This window comes from Rhinopithecus bieti, unplaced genomic scaffold (assembly GCF_001698545.2).
Source record: "Rhinopithecus bieti isolate Rb0 unplaced genomic scaffold, ASM169854v2 scaffold_34209, whole genome shotgun sequence".
Lineage (NCBI taxonomy): Eukaryota > Metazoa > Chordata > Mammalia > Primates > Cercopithecidae > Rhinopithecus > Rhinopithecus bieti.
The window spans coordinates 51,618-65,684 of NW_016814385.1; the positions used below are offsets into that span (position 1 = coordinate 51,618).

At 56.9% G+C, this 14,067-nt stretch overlaps 1 protein-coding gene and 1 long non-coding RNA gene across 3 annotated transcripts in view; both read left to right on the forward strand.

Moving 5' to 3' along the window:
* Window positions 1-4,308, forward strand: part of KCTD5 (potassium channel tetramerization domain containing 5) — a 30,068-nt gene extending 25,760 nt beyond the window's left edge. The window contains exons 6-7 of one of the 2 annotated variants that reach the window (XM_017850116.1): window positions 442-500; window positions 2,559-4,308. In XM_017850116.1, coding sequence (XP_017705605.1) covers window positions 442-486 — 45 coding nt within the window. In that variant the 3' untranslated portion in view covers window positions 487-500; window positions 2,559-4,308. The remainder of the gene's footprint in view (window positions 1-441; window positions 501-2,558) is intronic. The other variant, XM_017850117.1, reaches the window with a different exon arrangement.
* Window positions 4,309-12,270: 7,962 nt separating this feature from the next.
* On the forward strand, window positions 12,271-13,057 carry LOC108514083 (uncharacterized). Its single transcript, XR_001881100.1, has 2 exons — window positions 12,271-12,428; window positions 12,788-13,057. It is a non-coding gene; the product is annotated as an uncharacterized LOC108514083 (long non-coding RNA).
* The last annotated feature ends 1,010 nt before the right edge of the window (window positions 13,058-14,067 follow it).

A 14,067-nucleotide genomic window follows, 5' to 3' on the forward strand; every position in this document is an offset into this window, starting at 1 on the left:
ATGGGTGGGTCCACCGCCTGCCACCATGGCTGATCCCAGTCTTACCTCCTGTCACCCAGGGCCCCACCCTCTCTCCTGCAGCAGTGGGGCCAATGCAGTGGGGTCCAGAGAGCCCAGGCAGCAGAGGCCCTCCTATCAGGCTGAGATCTGCGAGCTAGCGCCGTCTGCCAGGAGTGGGGCCGGAGGCCAGGCACCTCTGGACAGGGTTCAGCCCCTCAGCATGTGGTGGGACAGGAGCAGCCCCAGATCACGAGATGCAGCTGCCTCACACAGGGAAGTTTCACCTCTGAGATGTGGCAGAGCCCCTGAGCCTGTGTATCTCTTCATGGCGTGGCCTCGCTGGAGGGTCACCGGGCGTGGGGGTTTGGGCCCGGGGCAGCCGCCCACCCGCACTGTCCTGACAGCCTGTCTTCTCCCCTACTGCACGCTGCACGCCGCCAGAGTGACGACGAGGACGAGGGGCACCCAGGGAGTGGCTCAGATTAAGTGTGAATGTCATGGTGAGCTCCGTGGCCTCCTTGACCCCATGGCCCCAGCTGACCCTTGCTGCAGACCCTCCCTGTGTGTCTGTCTCTGCCCCGTAGTTGACAAGAGCCCTCCACACTCCACACCAGCTGTAGATCCGCAATAGCACTGTCCTGGGGGGCGGTGGGGCTGTTGCTGTTGGGGCAGACGCCCAGGGGCAGTATTGGGGCGTTTGTTGGGATAACTGGAGGGTGCCTGTGTCAGGCCAGGCTGTGAACGTCAGTAGTCGCGAACACAAGAGCCCCTCCTGGAGGCTGGGCAGGGAGTGCCACTCCTGCTGGCAGCCCTAGTGACCTTGTCTGGCTCAGGCCACAGGCTCAGGGCCAAGGGGTCAGGACCAGTGCAGCAGACAGCAGACCCCGATCTCAGCTGCCAAAGCCTGCGGCATCCCTGCTGCGCTCAAGCCTCCCAGACCAGCGTGTCTTGCAAACTCCTCAGCCACCCGTGCCTGCCTTCCTGTGGGGGTGCCTGGCCATGGGGTACAGTCTCAAGGGCCCCCTGGTTGGTGTCTGCAGTTGGGCCTTCCTGTGGAAGATGGCCTAGGGCGAGAGTGTGTCCAGAAGACGTGGGTCTCACCCCAGGCTCTGTCTAGAATAGCTAGTGCTGCCCCTGGCCGGTCTTGGGAGGGTGAAGGACAGCACTTTGGCTGCAGGTCTCCAGGGGGGTCTCCTGCCCTCATCAGGAGGGAGCTGTTGGGGCTCCCGGATGCTTGGATGCCACGCTGCTTGTGGCCTGTCCACTGCGCTGCTTAGTTTTACATGGGGCTGGTGGGGGCTTGGGAGCTGCACTGTCTCCCTGAGTCAACTCCAGACATCCCAGTAAACTTGGGCCAGGGAGGGATGTGCTGGCCTGCGGAATGGGCTCCTCCAAGGCACTGGAGAGTGAGTGGGAGCCTCGAGCTGGAAGTGGCCCAGGGCACTGAGCCTCGGGTGCACCGTTGGGGGTGGAGTATTGGAGTCAGGCTGAGCAGCTCAGGGGACATGGCCTCCGGGAGCCTTCGGAACAAGCCTGGGGCAGCATGCACCTCTCACTACTGCCCTCTTTCTGGTCAGTGCAGCATGGCAGTGACCTCTGGGAGGCTGTGCCCAGCGAGGGCTCGGGCATTGCTGCCCCACCCGGTGTTTCACAGCCCTCACGTGACACATGGAGACAGCCGTTGTGGACCACGCACAGTGAAGCTGGCTGGCTCCGAAGCTCCCTGCTCGGGAGCGTGGGCTGGTTTCCCCTCCACCTGGTCTCTGGGGCTGCCGTGGCTCATTTTGGGAGCTCAGCTCAGCAGCATTGACCAGCTCCTGAGCCTGTTCTCAGGGGAGCCCAGGCCGACTTGGGGGTGGCCTCGGGGGGTTCCTGGATGCTGGTGAGGAAAGTAGGGAGGGTACCCCGAGGAAGAGTTTTGAGGAGGTCAGAGGGTGGGGAGGGCAGGGGCCGAGGAGCGGTGGACTCTTCAGGGCTGCTGTGGTCCAGATGAGGAGGGGTCCCCACAGCGTGATCTGCACTTGGGGTAGGCCTCTGAGGGCTGGGGTGTTCCATGGGGCAGCTGGGAGGGGCCGGCACACGAGGTGGACTGGCCAGGCTGAGGTGCAGGGCTGAGGGCTTGGGCGAGGGGCATCTCCAGGAGGGTCTGGGTGTCTGGGGTGGGGGCTGCAGTGGGCATAGAGGAACAGAGGAAGACACTTAATCGGGGAGCGGGGACTGCTGAGGGACCCACGGGCCGAGTTGCACTTCATGTCTGAAACCCAGGACTGAGTGGGCTGAGAGGGCCAGGAGTCAGCACCTTTGGGTGGGCCTGGGAGAGGCTGCCGTGCACAGTGAGCGCTTCCTGTGTGGGGCCTGGGGATGTGCCGGTCACCCCGGTGAAGGTCCTGGGCCTGCCAGCTGAGTCCCCAAGAGCCTGGCCGGTGCTGCTGGGTTCTCAGGGTCCCCCAAGCTGACCCCAGGCCTGTGGGCTCTGTTCTCTGGAGCAGGCGCCTGGTCAGGGCCACCTCCCTAGCCCAGGGCCCAAGTTCTCATTTTATGCATTTGGTGTTTTTCAGATTTTGCAAGAACGAGGTTCAAGGATGTAAGGGACATAGTATTGACAGCTGAAGAAATGATTTACGTTTTTCCAAGATGTAATGAACTGCCATGTCCAGGAAGCTTGGCTGTGAGAAGAAACCTGCTTTTGATCATTTTTCTAGAGATCTGGGTGTGAATCCTTTTTTGCCTCTGAGGTGGGTGGTGAGAGACGGGCCCAGCTGTCCAAGGCCAGACGTCCCCAGGTGGGGGGAGCGCAGCGGCTGGGTGGGCACTGCCGCTCGGGGGGGCCTCGATCTGTTTTTTCCAAGTGCCACATGGGACTGAGACAGACGCTCCCAGTCAGTCCGCTCAATACTGAAGATGGTGTGAAGGAAGCGTTCTTGGTGCTACACAGTCTGGAAAAGCAGCCTGGGCTTCACTGGCAGGAAGCGGCCGCAGCCGCATCGGTGTCCAGCGCGTCGTGGCCTCTGGTCCAACCGCCAGGCCCTAGTCTCGGTCAGGGAGTCTGCTCTGCCTCCCAGGCGGGATCGCCGGTTTCTCTCAACCTCGCAGAGCTCCTGACAAAGGCGGCTTCTACGTCGTCACTACGTCCCGGTATCATTCCGAGGCTGGGCCTTCTTCTGACACAGGCTCCAACCCCGCCTGACCAAGCCTGGGATAGTCAAGGCTTCTCAATTTGTATTTTCCAGGCGAGAGAACTTTGTACCCCTTTTCCGTGTGGATAGACTCCCCAGTGTTTATACTCTGGAAATGCCCACAGGGCTTGCTGCGTGCAGACTGATCTGTTCTACCCGTTAGCATGAGGTAGCAGTGTCGCCTCGTCCCTCCCGCTGCGGGCTCACGGGGAGCTGGCACCTGTCAGTGCCTTGTTGCGCCTGGCATGGAGGTTGAGCTGGAGGCCTGTCCACTGGCTTCTGCAGCTGAAAGTCTGGGTCACGGTGAAAATTCGGGATGTTTACAGAGCATCACAAATGCCTCTCTCTCGCCGTTCTCTCATTTTCTTTGTATAACTATGCAGCCTTCCCTCTCTTTCTGGGATGTTTGGGACTTCACTCGACCTGCACGGGCTCCGCCCGACATGCCGTGGGAGCTGCTGGGATTCCTTTAGAAACCGCTGCCCGCATGCTTTGAAAACAGACCTTTCTCAGCTGGCTGTGGGGACCTATCAGAGTCTGGGGACCTGGCGTGCAGGGCAGGCTCCAAGCGCTTTGCTTCTGGACCTCAGGCTTCCCAAGGGGCGCTGTGCAGACTGACCACCGGCCTCCCGCCTGCAGGTCAGAGGCTCTGACACTGTCTGGTTTCCAATGCTTCTGGAGACTTCCTGCCTAGGCCTCTTCCTCTTCTTTGCCAGTCACCTGATTAACCAGTTCTCCAGCATTAGGACTTACCTCCTCGTTTTTGTAAGGTCTCTTGTATGTTGTTAAATGTTTGGCTTAAACAATTTATAAAAGCCTTTCTAGAAGGCAGACTTAGCCACGGTCGACCCTGTCCTCTCCAGCAGAGCCCGGGAGGAAGACGGCCGCTGGGGCTCCTGGGCATCCTCTCTGGGGAGCTGCTGGCCGCTTAGCGTTGTTTGACTTTTGACCTTGACATAGTAGATAGGCTTGTGGTTTTTTTAATTTAAAGATATTAAGACTTAATTCACTAAAATTTATTCTAAGGGGATATTTATACTTTTATACTTTTTTAGGTATTGTATTTTATCAGCTTACAGTTTAATGCCTAAGTTTCCCCTGAAAATAGCAAATAAAATTGTGTATTTATGAATGAGCGTAGCAGCTGTTAATGGTCTTAAGATGCAGGGAAATGCCAACCCGGGTCGCTCAGACCAAGGTGCTGTCCCTCCAAGCCGCCCAGCCCCACTGGCTGCCATGGCTCACTCGGGGCTCTGCCTCTCAGTTGATGACCGGGGCAGAGCCGGGCAGTCCATGGGGTGCTAGCTTGGCCGGGGCCACTGGATCAGAGCTGCACAGCCTATCCCTGCACCCTGCTCCGCCTGGACACCTCACCTGCCTCCAGCAGATATCATACCCCCATCCTGGGGGACTAGAGACCATGTACAAGGGCCTTTTTTTTTCTTTTTTTTTGAGATGGAGCCTCGCTCTGTCGCCCGGGCTGGAGTGCAGTGGCTGGATCTCGGCTCACTGCAAGCTCCGCCTCCCGGGTTTACGCCATTCTCCTGCCTCAGCCTCCCGAGTAGCTGGGACTACAGGCGGCCGCCACCTCGCCTGGCTAGCTTTTGTATTTTCAGTAGAGACGGGGTTTCACCGTGTTAGCCAGGATGGTCTCGAACTCCTGACCTCGTGATCCGCCCGTCTCGGCCTCCCAAAGTGCTGGGATTACAGGCTTGAGCCACCACGCCCGGCCTTTTTTTTTCTTAAGAGACAAGGGTCTTGCTATGTTGCCCAGGCTGGTCTTGAACTCCTGGGCTCAAGTGATCCTCCTGCCTCAGCCTCCCAAGCAGTTGGGATTACAGGCGTGAGCCATTGCGCCCGACTCAAGTGATGTTTTTTTTTCAAAGTCCTGATACCTCAAGTTAATGTCTGCCTCTTCTCCCTCACTTTAGCCTGCAGCCCAGGTGGTGACAGCAGGAGCTTCCTGAGAAGGTCCTGGGTTCCTGGCACCCCCTCCCCAGCTGCTATGACTTCCCCTAGTGGCTGCTCTGCAAAGGCTTGGTCGTTGGACTCCCTGCCCCCCTGCAAGGAGATTCCCATTCACGGTGTCCCCCAGGGCCTGGCTGTCTGAGGTCACAGAGCCTCAGGCTGTAGTGGCCTTGTCCATCCTGTTTCCAGGTGTGTGGCTGGCCCAGCCTGACCCCAGTGCCCTGGTGAGGGGTGGAGTGGGTGACTGGGCTTCCAGGTGCCCAGCATGAGGCTGGCACGGGTTGGAGCAGGGGAAAGACCCAGATTCTGCTCCAAGGGGTCTTCCCGCTGCCTGACTCCCACCAGGAGCCTGGCTAGGCCTTGCAACCCCTTGACCGGGTAGAGTTGTGGGCACTTGGGAGAGGCCTCAGCATGGCAGGCATCCCTAGCCAAAGCCCTGAGCAGGTCTCCCATCCAAGCAAGACTGGAAAGGAGGCAAGCCGTGCAGTTTGGGTCCTGAAGCGGAGGACACTCAGGGACGCTGGGTCTGCTGGGCAGGGAGGGAGCCCTGTTCCTCCTCAGACCTAGGGCTCTGGCACAGCCCACCCACTGTGGGGGCTGGGGCCCCGCTCTGTGGCTCCAGGAAGCCCAGTGTAAGGGCAGAAGAGGAGGCGGGGCGGGGCGTGTGCAGATGCCTCGCATGGGTGCCCATCCCCCCAGGCTTCCTGCAGAGCCCATGACTGGAGCCCTCCAGCAGCTGGCACCACCCTCGACATCCCTGCATTTATTTGTGTCCACTCAGCAGGGACTTCTGGCACCCTCCTTCCTCCTAGAGCACGTGGCAGCGGCTGGCTGGGGTAATAAAGAGCTGACCCCACAGTACGGCCACCAAGGCCCTGATGTGGCGTCTGTGTGAGGGATGGTGACTTCCGGCACCTCTGCACTGAGCCGTGTCCCCCAAGATGGATCAGTTTGCCCCCAGACCAGCTCTTCCTCCCCAGCGTTCCCAGGCCTGGGGCTTGGCACAAGGAGGCCCAGCCTGTGGCTGACCCCTCACTGCAGTTCACCGCTCCCGAACGGAGCCCACAGACTTCTTTCCTGGGGCTCCCGCTGTGTGTGTAGGGTGTGTGTGTGTGTGTGTGTGTACGTACGTACGTACTGGCTGTACATGGTGTGGTGTGTGCCTCTGTGCACATGGTGTGTGTGGCATGCACATGTGCTGTAGGTGATGTGTGGCATGTGGTGTGTGCCTGTGTGTGGTATGTGACATCATGTGTGTGCCTGTGAGTGGCATGGGTATGGTGTGTATGTGTGTGTGTGCGCGCACGCACACATGGGCCAGCTGAGCCTGGGGATGAAGGCTGCCACCCGCTCTGCCTGCCTCCCTGGGAGCCACAGAACGTGCGCAGTCGTGTGCCAGGCTCTCCCTCGAGTTCCTCCTGGAGCTGGCAGGGGCCCTGCTGCCGCCCACCTGGCAGATGGCTCAGAGCCCTGCTTGGCGGCAGCGTGCAAAGTCTGAGCTGCACCCCCGCCCCAGGGTGGAAAAGCGACCTGTGGCACCCTGGACTGGTCCCTTCCTAGCGTCCTTCTCACAGCGTGCTTCGTGGGAGCTGTTAATTGCATGGAATAGACCTGTTTTCCCTTCTCAACCCCTAGTCTGCAGAGAGTGTTTTCTGCTCCTCTCCCATGGGCATCTGCCTGTTGACATCCTGGGTCTGGGTGGGGTCTCAGCACAAAGACAGCAGGGGCTGCCCTCCTGAGACCATCTAACCTGTAGCCTCCCCCTGACCACGGGGTCATGGGGCTCCTTGCACAGCCCAGAGCAGGGTGCAGGTTCACCGGGGGCTCTCCAAGGCTGCGAGGCCTGGCCAGTCCCTGCTCGGCTAGGACCACCCAGTGCTGCTCCCTGGGCCTGCCTCTCCCTCTGCCTGGGCTTTGTGCATCTGCTCCACCATGGGGCTGTACACACAGGCCCCCCAGACCTGCCCGCCCGTCCCCTGGGCTGGATGAGTGCAAGAAATGGCCCATGTCTCCCCAAGCAGCCCAGCCAAGTGCTCCAATTAAAGCCACGTCCCTGCTCCCCTTGTTTCCCTATAACCAGACGCCCTGAGAGACGTCTTTCCTGTGCCTGTATGTGCAGTTAGGAGGGTTAGGAAGCCACTCTCCTACACGGAGACACAGGACGTTCTGAGATGGATAAAAGAGCTGATAAGGAGAAGTAAGCCTGAACAGAAATTCCTGAAAGGACCAAGAGAGACTCCCCAGCACAGCCAAGCCTTTCCAAAAGCCAGGAGGAGGAGAGAGGACTTGACTCCGGCCACAGGCCCAGGGCAACGTGCTGGGCCCCAGAGCGTCCTGCTCCCTGGGGCGCCCCCGGGTAGGTGTGGCCTAGCTCACCCCAGTTCAAGGTCACAGGCTCACATGCAGCAGCCAAGGCCCAGGCAGAAACCGCAGGCAGGGCCTGGGGAACATTTCTGCCCCCTCCCAGGCTCCCATCTGCACTTGCCTAGCTAAAAAGAGTCACTCTCATCATTAACAGTGTAAAAAGAACACCTTCCCTCTCAGTTTGGACCTGGCCTGACACACAGGGTCACTGCTGAGTCATCTGTGACTTGGGAGTAGGGATCAGGGAGGGTGGACACAGTTGAGTCAGAGGCAGGTCTGTGGGCAGCAATGTCTGCCTCTCCCCCACGGGAGCTGGAGAGCAGTTGCACCCCATCATAGCTCACTGCAGCCTTGATCTCCTGCGCCCAAGTCATTTTCCCACCTCAGCCTCCCGAGTAGCTGGGACCACAGGCACATACTACCAAGCCTGGCTATTTTTTTTTTTTAATTTTGTTTTAGAGACAGGGTCTTGCTAATGTTGTCCAGCCTGGCTTTGAACTCCTGGATTCAAGCAATCCTCCTGCCTCAGCCTCTCATAGTGTCAGCATTACAGGCGTGAGCCACCATGCCCAGCCATAATTATCCAGTTGTAAGGCCAGCTGATTAATTCATCTCTCCATATAATAACACATTCACAGGTTGGGAGATTAGGATGAGAACATCTTTGGAGAGGCCATTATTCTGCCTTTTAGAGAGAAAGGCCTAGGACAGGAAATCCCACTGCTCAGGTTTAAAGGAAATACTATGTTCCTATCATTGGTTTATGAAGAAGGGCGCCCCTTTCTCTTTACATTTCCTACCCAACATTGGATGTTTTTCCACCTTTTGGGACTTTTAGATTGTTGACCAGCCCATTACGCTCTAGGGAATAATTGAGGTTAAGAGGGGAAATTACTTGCTTCTAAGACTCATTGCAAAGCTTTCTGTTTTTCCCGACCTCTCGCCCAGTCAAGTCTGATCTCGCAACTTGGCGTGGCCTTAATATGGGAGGATATTTACCTGTCTGTGGCTGGAAATCCAGCTCCCAATGACTTTGTATCTTCCATCCATTGTATCTGCAGCCCAGCAAATTATACTTTGGGAGCCCCTCAGACATGTGACCAGGGCCTTGTGGGCGCCCAGAGGCAGACAGAGACCCCCATGTTGTCTTTTTTTTCTTTCTTTTTTCTTTTTCTTTTTTTTTTTTTTGAGACAGAGTCTCCCTCTGCTGCCCAGACTGGAGTGCAGTAGCTCAGTCTCACTAGGTTGTAGTGCACACTACAACCTTCGCCTCCCTGGGTTCAAGTGATTCTCATACTTCAGCCTCCTGAGTAGCTGGGATTACAGGCATGCACCACCATGCCTGGCTAATTTTTGTATTTTTAGTAGAGATGGGGTTTCACCATGTTTGCCAGGCTGGTCTCCAATTCCTGACCCCAAGTGATCCACTTGCCTCACTCTCCCAAAGTGCTGGGATTACGGGTGTGAGCCACCGCGCCCGGCCAGTGCTGTTGTCTTTTGAGAGCCCCCTTTTCTCTCACCTGATCTCCCTGCCCCCCATTTTCCCCTTTAGTCCCCTTTCCAGGCGCTACTGAGTAGCTGTAGGGTCAGTCTAGAAATGCCAACCAGCTTGGGATCCTTGCTGGGAGAGCCCTTCCTTCCCTGGCTTTGTAACTCAGGGCCTTCTGGTGTGCACACCTGCAGGGTCCAGGCCAGGCCTGTGCTTCTTGCTTCTCTCTTTCTCTCCCTGAGATTGGAATCCTGAGTGTCCTCAACTAGCTTGAAGGGGCCCCCAGGAATGGCCCCTCCTGGATTTCATACCCTTGTATAGTCCTGTTTCACTTTGTAAAACATTTAAAAGGTTTTTTTTGTTGTTGTTGGAGACAGAGTCTCACTTTGTTGCCCAGGCTGGTCTCAAACACCTGGCCTCAAGCAGTGCTCCTGCCTCAGCCTCCCAAAGCACACCCGATCTCTTTCTATCAGGGTTGTTGTGTGTGACCAGCATATGTGTTGGAAGTGATGGTTTGTCACTTCTGAGGTTAGGTCATAAAGACGCGGCGGCTTCTATCTTGCCTGTGTTCTCTCTCTTGGGCCACTTGCTCGGGGGAGTGCCAGCTGCCAGGGTTTGAAAGCACACACTCCTGGGAAAAGGCCCCAGTGGTGAGGGACTGAGGCCTCCAGCCTACAGCTGTGGGAACATGAGAATTAATCTTTTAGGAAGTGCATCCTTCAGCCCTGCTCTAGCCTTTAGATGACTCAGTCCAGGCTGCAATTTTTGTTTTTCGGGGGGTTAGGGGGGCAGAGTCTTGTTCTTGTTGCTCAGGCTGGAGTGCAATGGCACGATCTCGGCTCACCACAACTTCTGCCTGCTGGGGTCAAGCGATTCTTGTGCCTCAGTCTCCTGAGTAACTGGGATTACAGGCGCCTGCCACCATGTCCAGCTAATTTTGGTATATTTTCAGTAGAGACGGGGTTTCACTATGTTGGCCAGGCTGGTCTCAAAATCTTCACCTGGCGATCTGCCCGCCTCGGACTCCCAAAGTGCTGGGATTCCAGGTGTGAGTCACCGCACCTGGCCAGCCCTGGTTGCATCTGGATGGCAACTTCACGAGAGAGCCTGAGCCAGACCACCCAGCCCTGCCTCTTCTGAATTTCAGACCCACAGGAACCATGAGTTAGACCTCTTTGTTGTTTTACACATCTAAATTTTGGGGCAATTTGTTAAACAGCAGTAGATAACTAATATACCAGCTGTAGGGCTTTGGGCACGTTCCTTAGGTTCTGCACCCGTTTCCTCCCTCGTGCCATGATCGTTGTAGAGGTGAGTGAGGAACGTGTAGTCGCAGCACAGGGCCACACACATAAGGCAGCTTGCCAGCCCCTCCTGAGATGTTTCTGGTCATCTTCTTGCCCCTCCCTGGATGGACCGTGACTTCACAACGTCAGGCCAAGTTATTGTATTCTTGGCCTGAGGTCATCCATTGGCCATGGACAGAGGTTCTGGGCAGGAAAGGGTGAGATAAAGAGAGGGGTCAGTCTCCTTCCTCCAGCCTGGGTCCGGAGAATCGTGCTGGGCCAGGTGAGGCATCTGCTCCCTGTGTGGTGTCCTAGGATGGGCAGCTGGACCTGACCCATGGGGAGGTTTCTCTGTGTCTCCAGAGGGCAGAGGGGCTTCTTGGTCTGGCTTCTCTAGCGCTTGGCCAAGCATTCTGGCTGCCATTGAGGCCTCCAGCAAAACTGAGAACTGTCCTTTCTTCCTTGCCCTTCAGCTGCCTCTCTCTCCTCTGCCCCCTGCTGCCTTGTCAGCTGCTTTCTTCACATAACAGCCTCCTTGTGACCCTTGGCCCCTGCCCCTGAGGCTCCTCCACCCTGGGCTCCGTGTTCTAGAGTTCACCGCGTACTATTTCCGTAAGTTGTTTTTACTTCACTGCTTCCCTTTTCTCTGTGCATTACTCAAGAACTGCATGGCCATGTGTCAGTATAAAAAAAAAAAGGGCCTGGCGCGGTGGCTCAAGCCTGTAATCCCAGCACTTTGGGAGGCCGAGACGCGCGGATCACGAGGTCAGGAGATCAAGACCATCCTGGCTAACACGGTGAAACCCCGTCTCTACTAAAAATACAAAAATTAGCTGGGAATGGTGGCACACACCTGTAGTCCCAGCTACTTGGGAGGCTGAGGCAGGAGAATCGCTTGAACCCAGGAGGCAGGGGTTGCACTGAAATTGCCATTGACTCCAGCCTGGGTGACAGAGCGAGACTTCGTCTCAAAAAAAAAAAGAATTAACCCATTTCAGTCGGGTGCGGTGGCTCACGCCTCTAATCCTAGTACTTTGGGATGCTGAGGCAGGCGGATTACATGGTTCAAGACCACCCTGGCCAACATGGTGAAATCCTGTCTCTACAAAAAACACAAACATTTAGTAGTGTGTGGTGACACATGCCTATCGACCCAGCTACTCAGGAGGCTGAGGCAGGAGAATGGCGTGAACCCAGGAGGGTGAGCTTGCAGTGAGCCGAGATCAAGCCACTGCACTGCAGCCTGGGCAACAGAGTGAGACTCCGTCTCAAAAAAATAAATAAATAAAATACATAAATAAATAAATAAATAAATAAAAATAAAGAATCGCTTGAACCCGGGAGGGGGAGGTTGCAGTGAACAGAGATCGAGTCACTGAACTTCAGCCTGGGCAACAGAGCAAGACTCCGTCTCAAACCCCCCCCAAAAAACAAAAACACAAAAAATCATGATCCACATTAACTACAAAAAAAAAACAAAACAAAACCGCCACAAAATCATTTATAGGCAAGGACAGAAGCTCTGAGGCTGCCTCCGGGACGATGGACAGTGGTAGGATTGGTTGTTTTCTGCCTTATGAATGTGACTTACAGGCCAGATTTCCTTCTGTGAATGCTTGTTAGTCGTGAAACTAGCGGAGCTGCGCCTCCGCGTTTACGCAGTGCCAGCTCCGGAGTCCGAGCCCCGGGTTCGAGCTCAGCACCGCCGCGACCTCGGGCGTGACCCTGGCCGGATCCCGGTCCCCTCTGAGCCTCAGTTTCCCGGTCTGGGAGCCGGGAATGACAGCCCGCCTCCCCGCCCCGCCCCTCGGGCCCTGGGATTGGTTCGTGCGAGGTCCCCCTTCCCAGGAGGGGCCGGGCCTCTCCCGCCAGCCAGGCCCCAACCCGGAAATGCAGCTGGGGCAGAGGCGGGGCCCACTCAGGCCGAGGCGGAGCGACGATGGGTGCGGCCAATGGGCGCGGGCGGCGTCTGCGGTGCGACGGAAGTCCTACTAGGCGTCGCGCGGGGGGGCGGGGGCGTCGCGGCCACTGCTGGGGCTCCGCTTCTGGGAGGAGGAGGAGGCTGAGGAGGCGCCGAGAAGCGCAGCGCTGGGTGGGAGGCGCCTGCGCCGACGCGGGGCCCATGGCCAGGACCACCAGTCAGCTGTGAGCGCGCGGCGGCTGACTGGGCGCGCCAGCTTGTTACCCTGCCGGGTGCGGCGGCCGCCCGGGTCCGGCGAGGCGGGGCGGGGCGGCCCGGGTTCCAGGGCCGGGTGCCGCCTCCCTGTAAGCGGGCGGCCGGGGGGGGATGGCGGCGCCGGGCCGAGGGCGCTTGCTCGACTGCGGCGGGAGCCGGGAGCCTGGTTGCGGCGGCGCCGGCCTGGCCGGCTGACAGACGCGCGGAGGGCGGGGGAGGCCGGGAGGTGTCACCCGGTTCAGCGGGTGGAAGTGCCTGGAAAGTTTGTTTTCGGCTCGGCGCAGCTTGGAGTTGAGCCTCCGGAGTTACCTTTTGGTTCTGTCTGTAGAGGAACCGCCCTGGGCTTCCACCTGGAACGGAGTCCCTGGCGTCTCCGCTGGCGAGAGAAGCAGGTGCAAGTTCTTGCTCGAAGAAACACCTGACGCGCCTGGGCCCCCGTTTGCAGATTCTCGATGACAGTGGTCGGGTAAACTCTCCTTTCACGGCCTGGCCAAGGGGCATTTGGGTGCTTTTCCTGCCCGTGGCTGTGCTCAGCGTTGTGGGAAGCCCCTGGGAGGCCGAATGTGCAGGAGCACCGAGGGGAAAGTGAGCTTGACAGGTAGGAGGGATTTTACGGGAAGGACCGAAACAAACCACTTGTTGGGTGAAATGTTTTGCTAAAAGTATCTCTGGTGTTTATTTTCTCTCTGTTGCTAAAAATATCCCTCGTGTTTTTATGTTTTCTATACGGTAAGTTCTACAGTCTGGGGACGATGGTATGCGATGTGCAGTGGGTGACGGAAGAACGTCTACATAGCTTGCAAAATCTGATTTAAAAGGCAAATATTTTAAATGAAGGAAAACCCAGGAAATTTACTTGATCCCTTATCTTCCAGGATGCGGCTTTTATTTATTAATTTTATTTATTTATTTATTTATCTATTTATTTATTTGTTGGAGTCTCGCTCCCGTCGCGCAGGCTGGAGGGCAGTGACGCGATCTCTGCTTACTGCAACCTCCACTTCCCGGGTTCAAGTGATTCTCCTTCCTTAACCATCCGAGTAGCTGGGATTAAAGGCGTGTGCCACCATGCCCGGCTAATTTTTGTATTTTTAGTAGAGGCAGGGGAAGGTATGGGCCTTCTTCTGAGAAAATGCAGAGTGACACTGAATTTTGTAACGATGTCAGGAGGCTCTTGAACCTTCTGCAGCTCACTCGTGGACTTTGTAGAGATGCGTGATAATCCAAAGTGTTAAGGAAGAAGGTTCAGTTGAGAAAAATGTTGGAGGGTGAAAGGGATGCCTGTCGCTATTTCGCATATGTGGCTGCACCCCAAAGTGCCCTAACACGCAAAAACATGAATTAGGCGGGTTGCTGAGGCTCAGCGGAGGCTGGGGCTGAGGGTCATGTCGAAGTCTGTGAGGTTAACCTGCACCCAGTGACAGTTATGGCGAAGTTTGAGATTAACTCGCACCCAGTAACGCTGTTGCAATGCAAGGTATGTATTTGGTGTCATCCACGAGAAGAGGAAAGAGCAAATTTTCTCACGGCCTTGGCAGTTCCACATGATGGACGTTTAGTATCTGTAGTTTTCTTCGCGTAAGGCAGCTTTTTTGCACAAAAGGACTG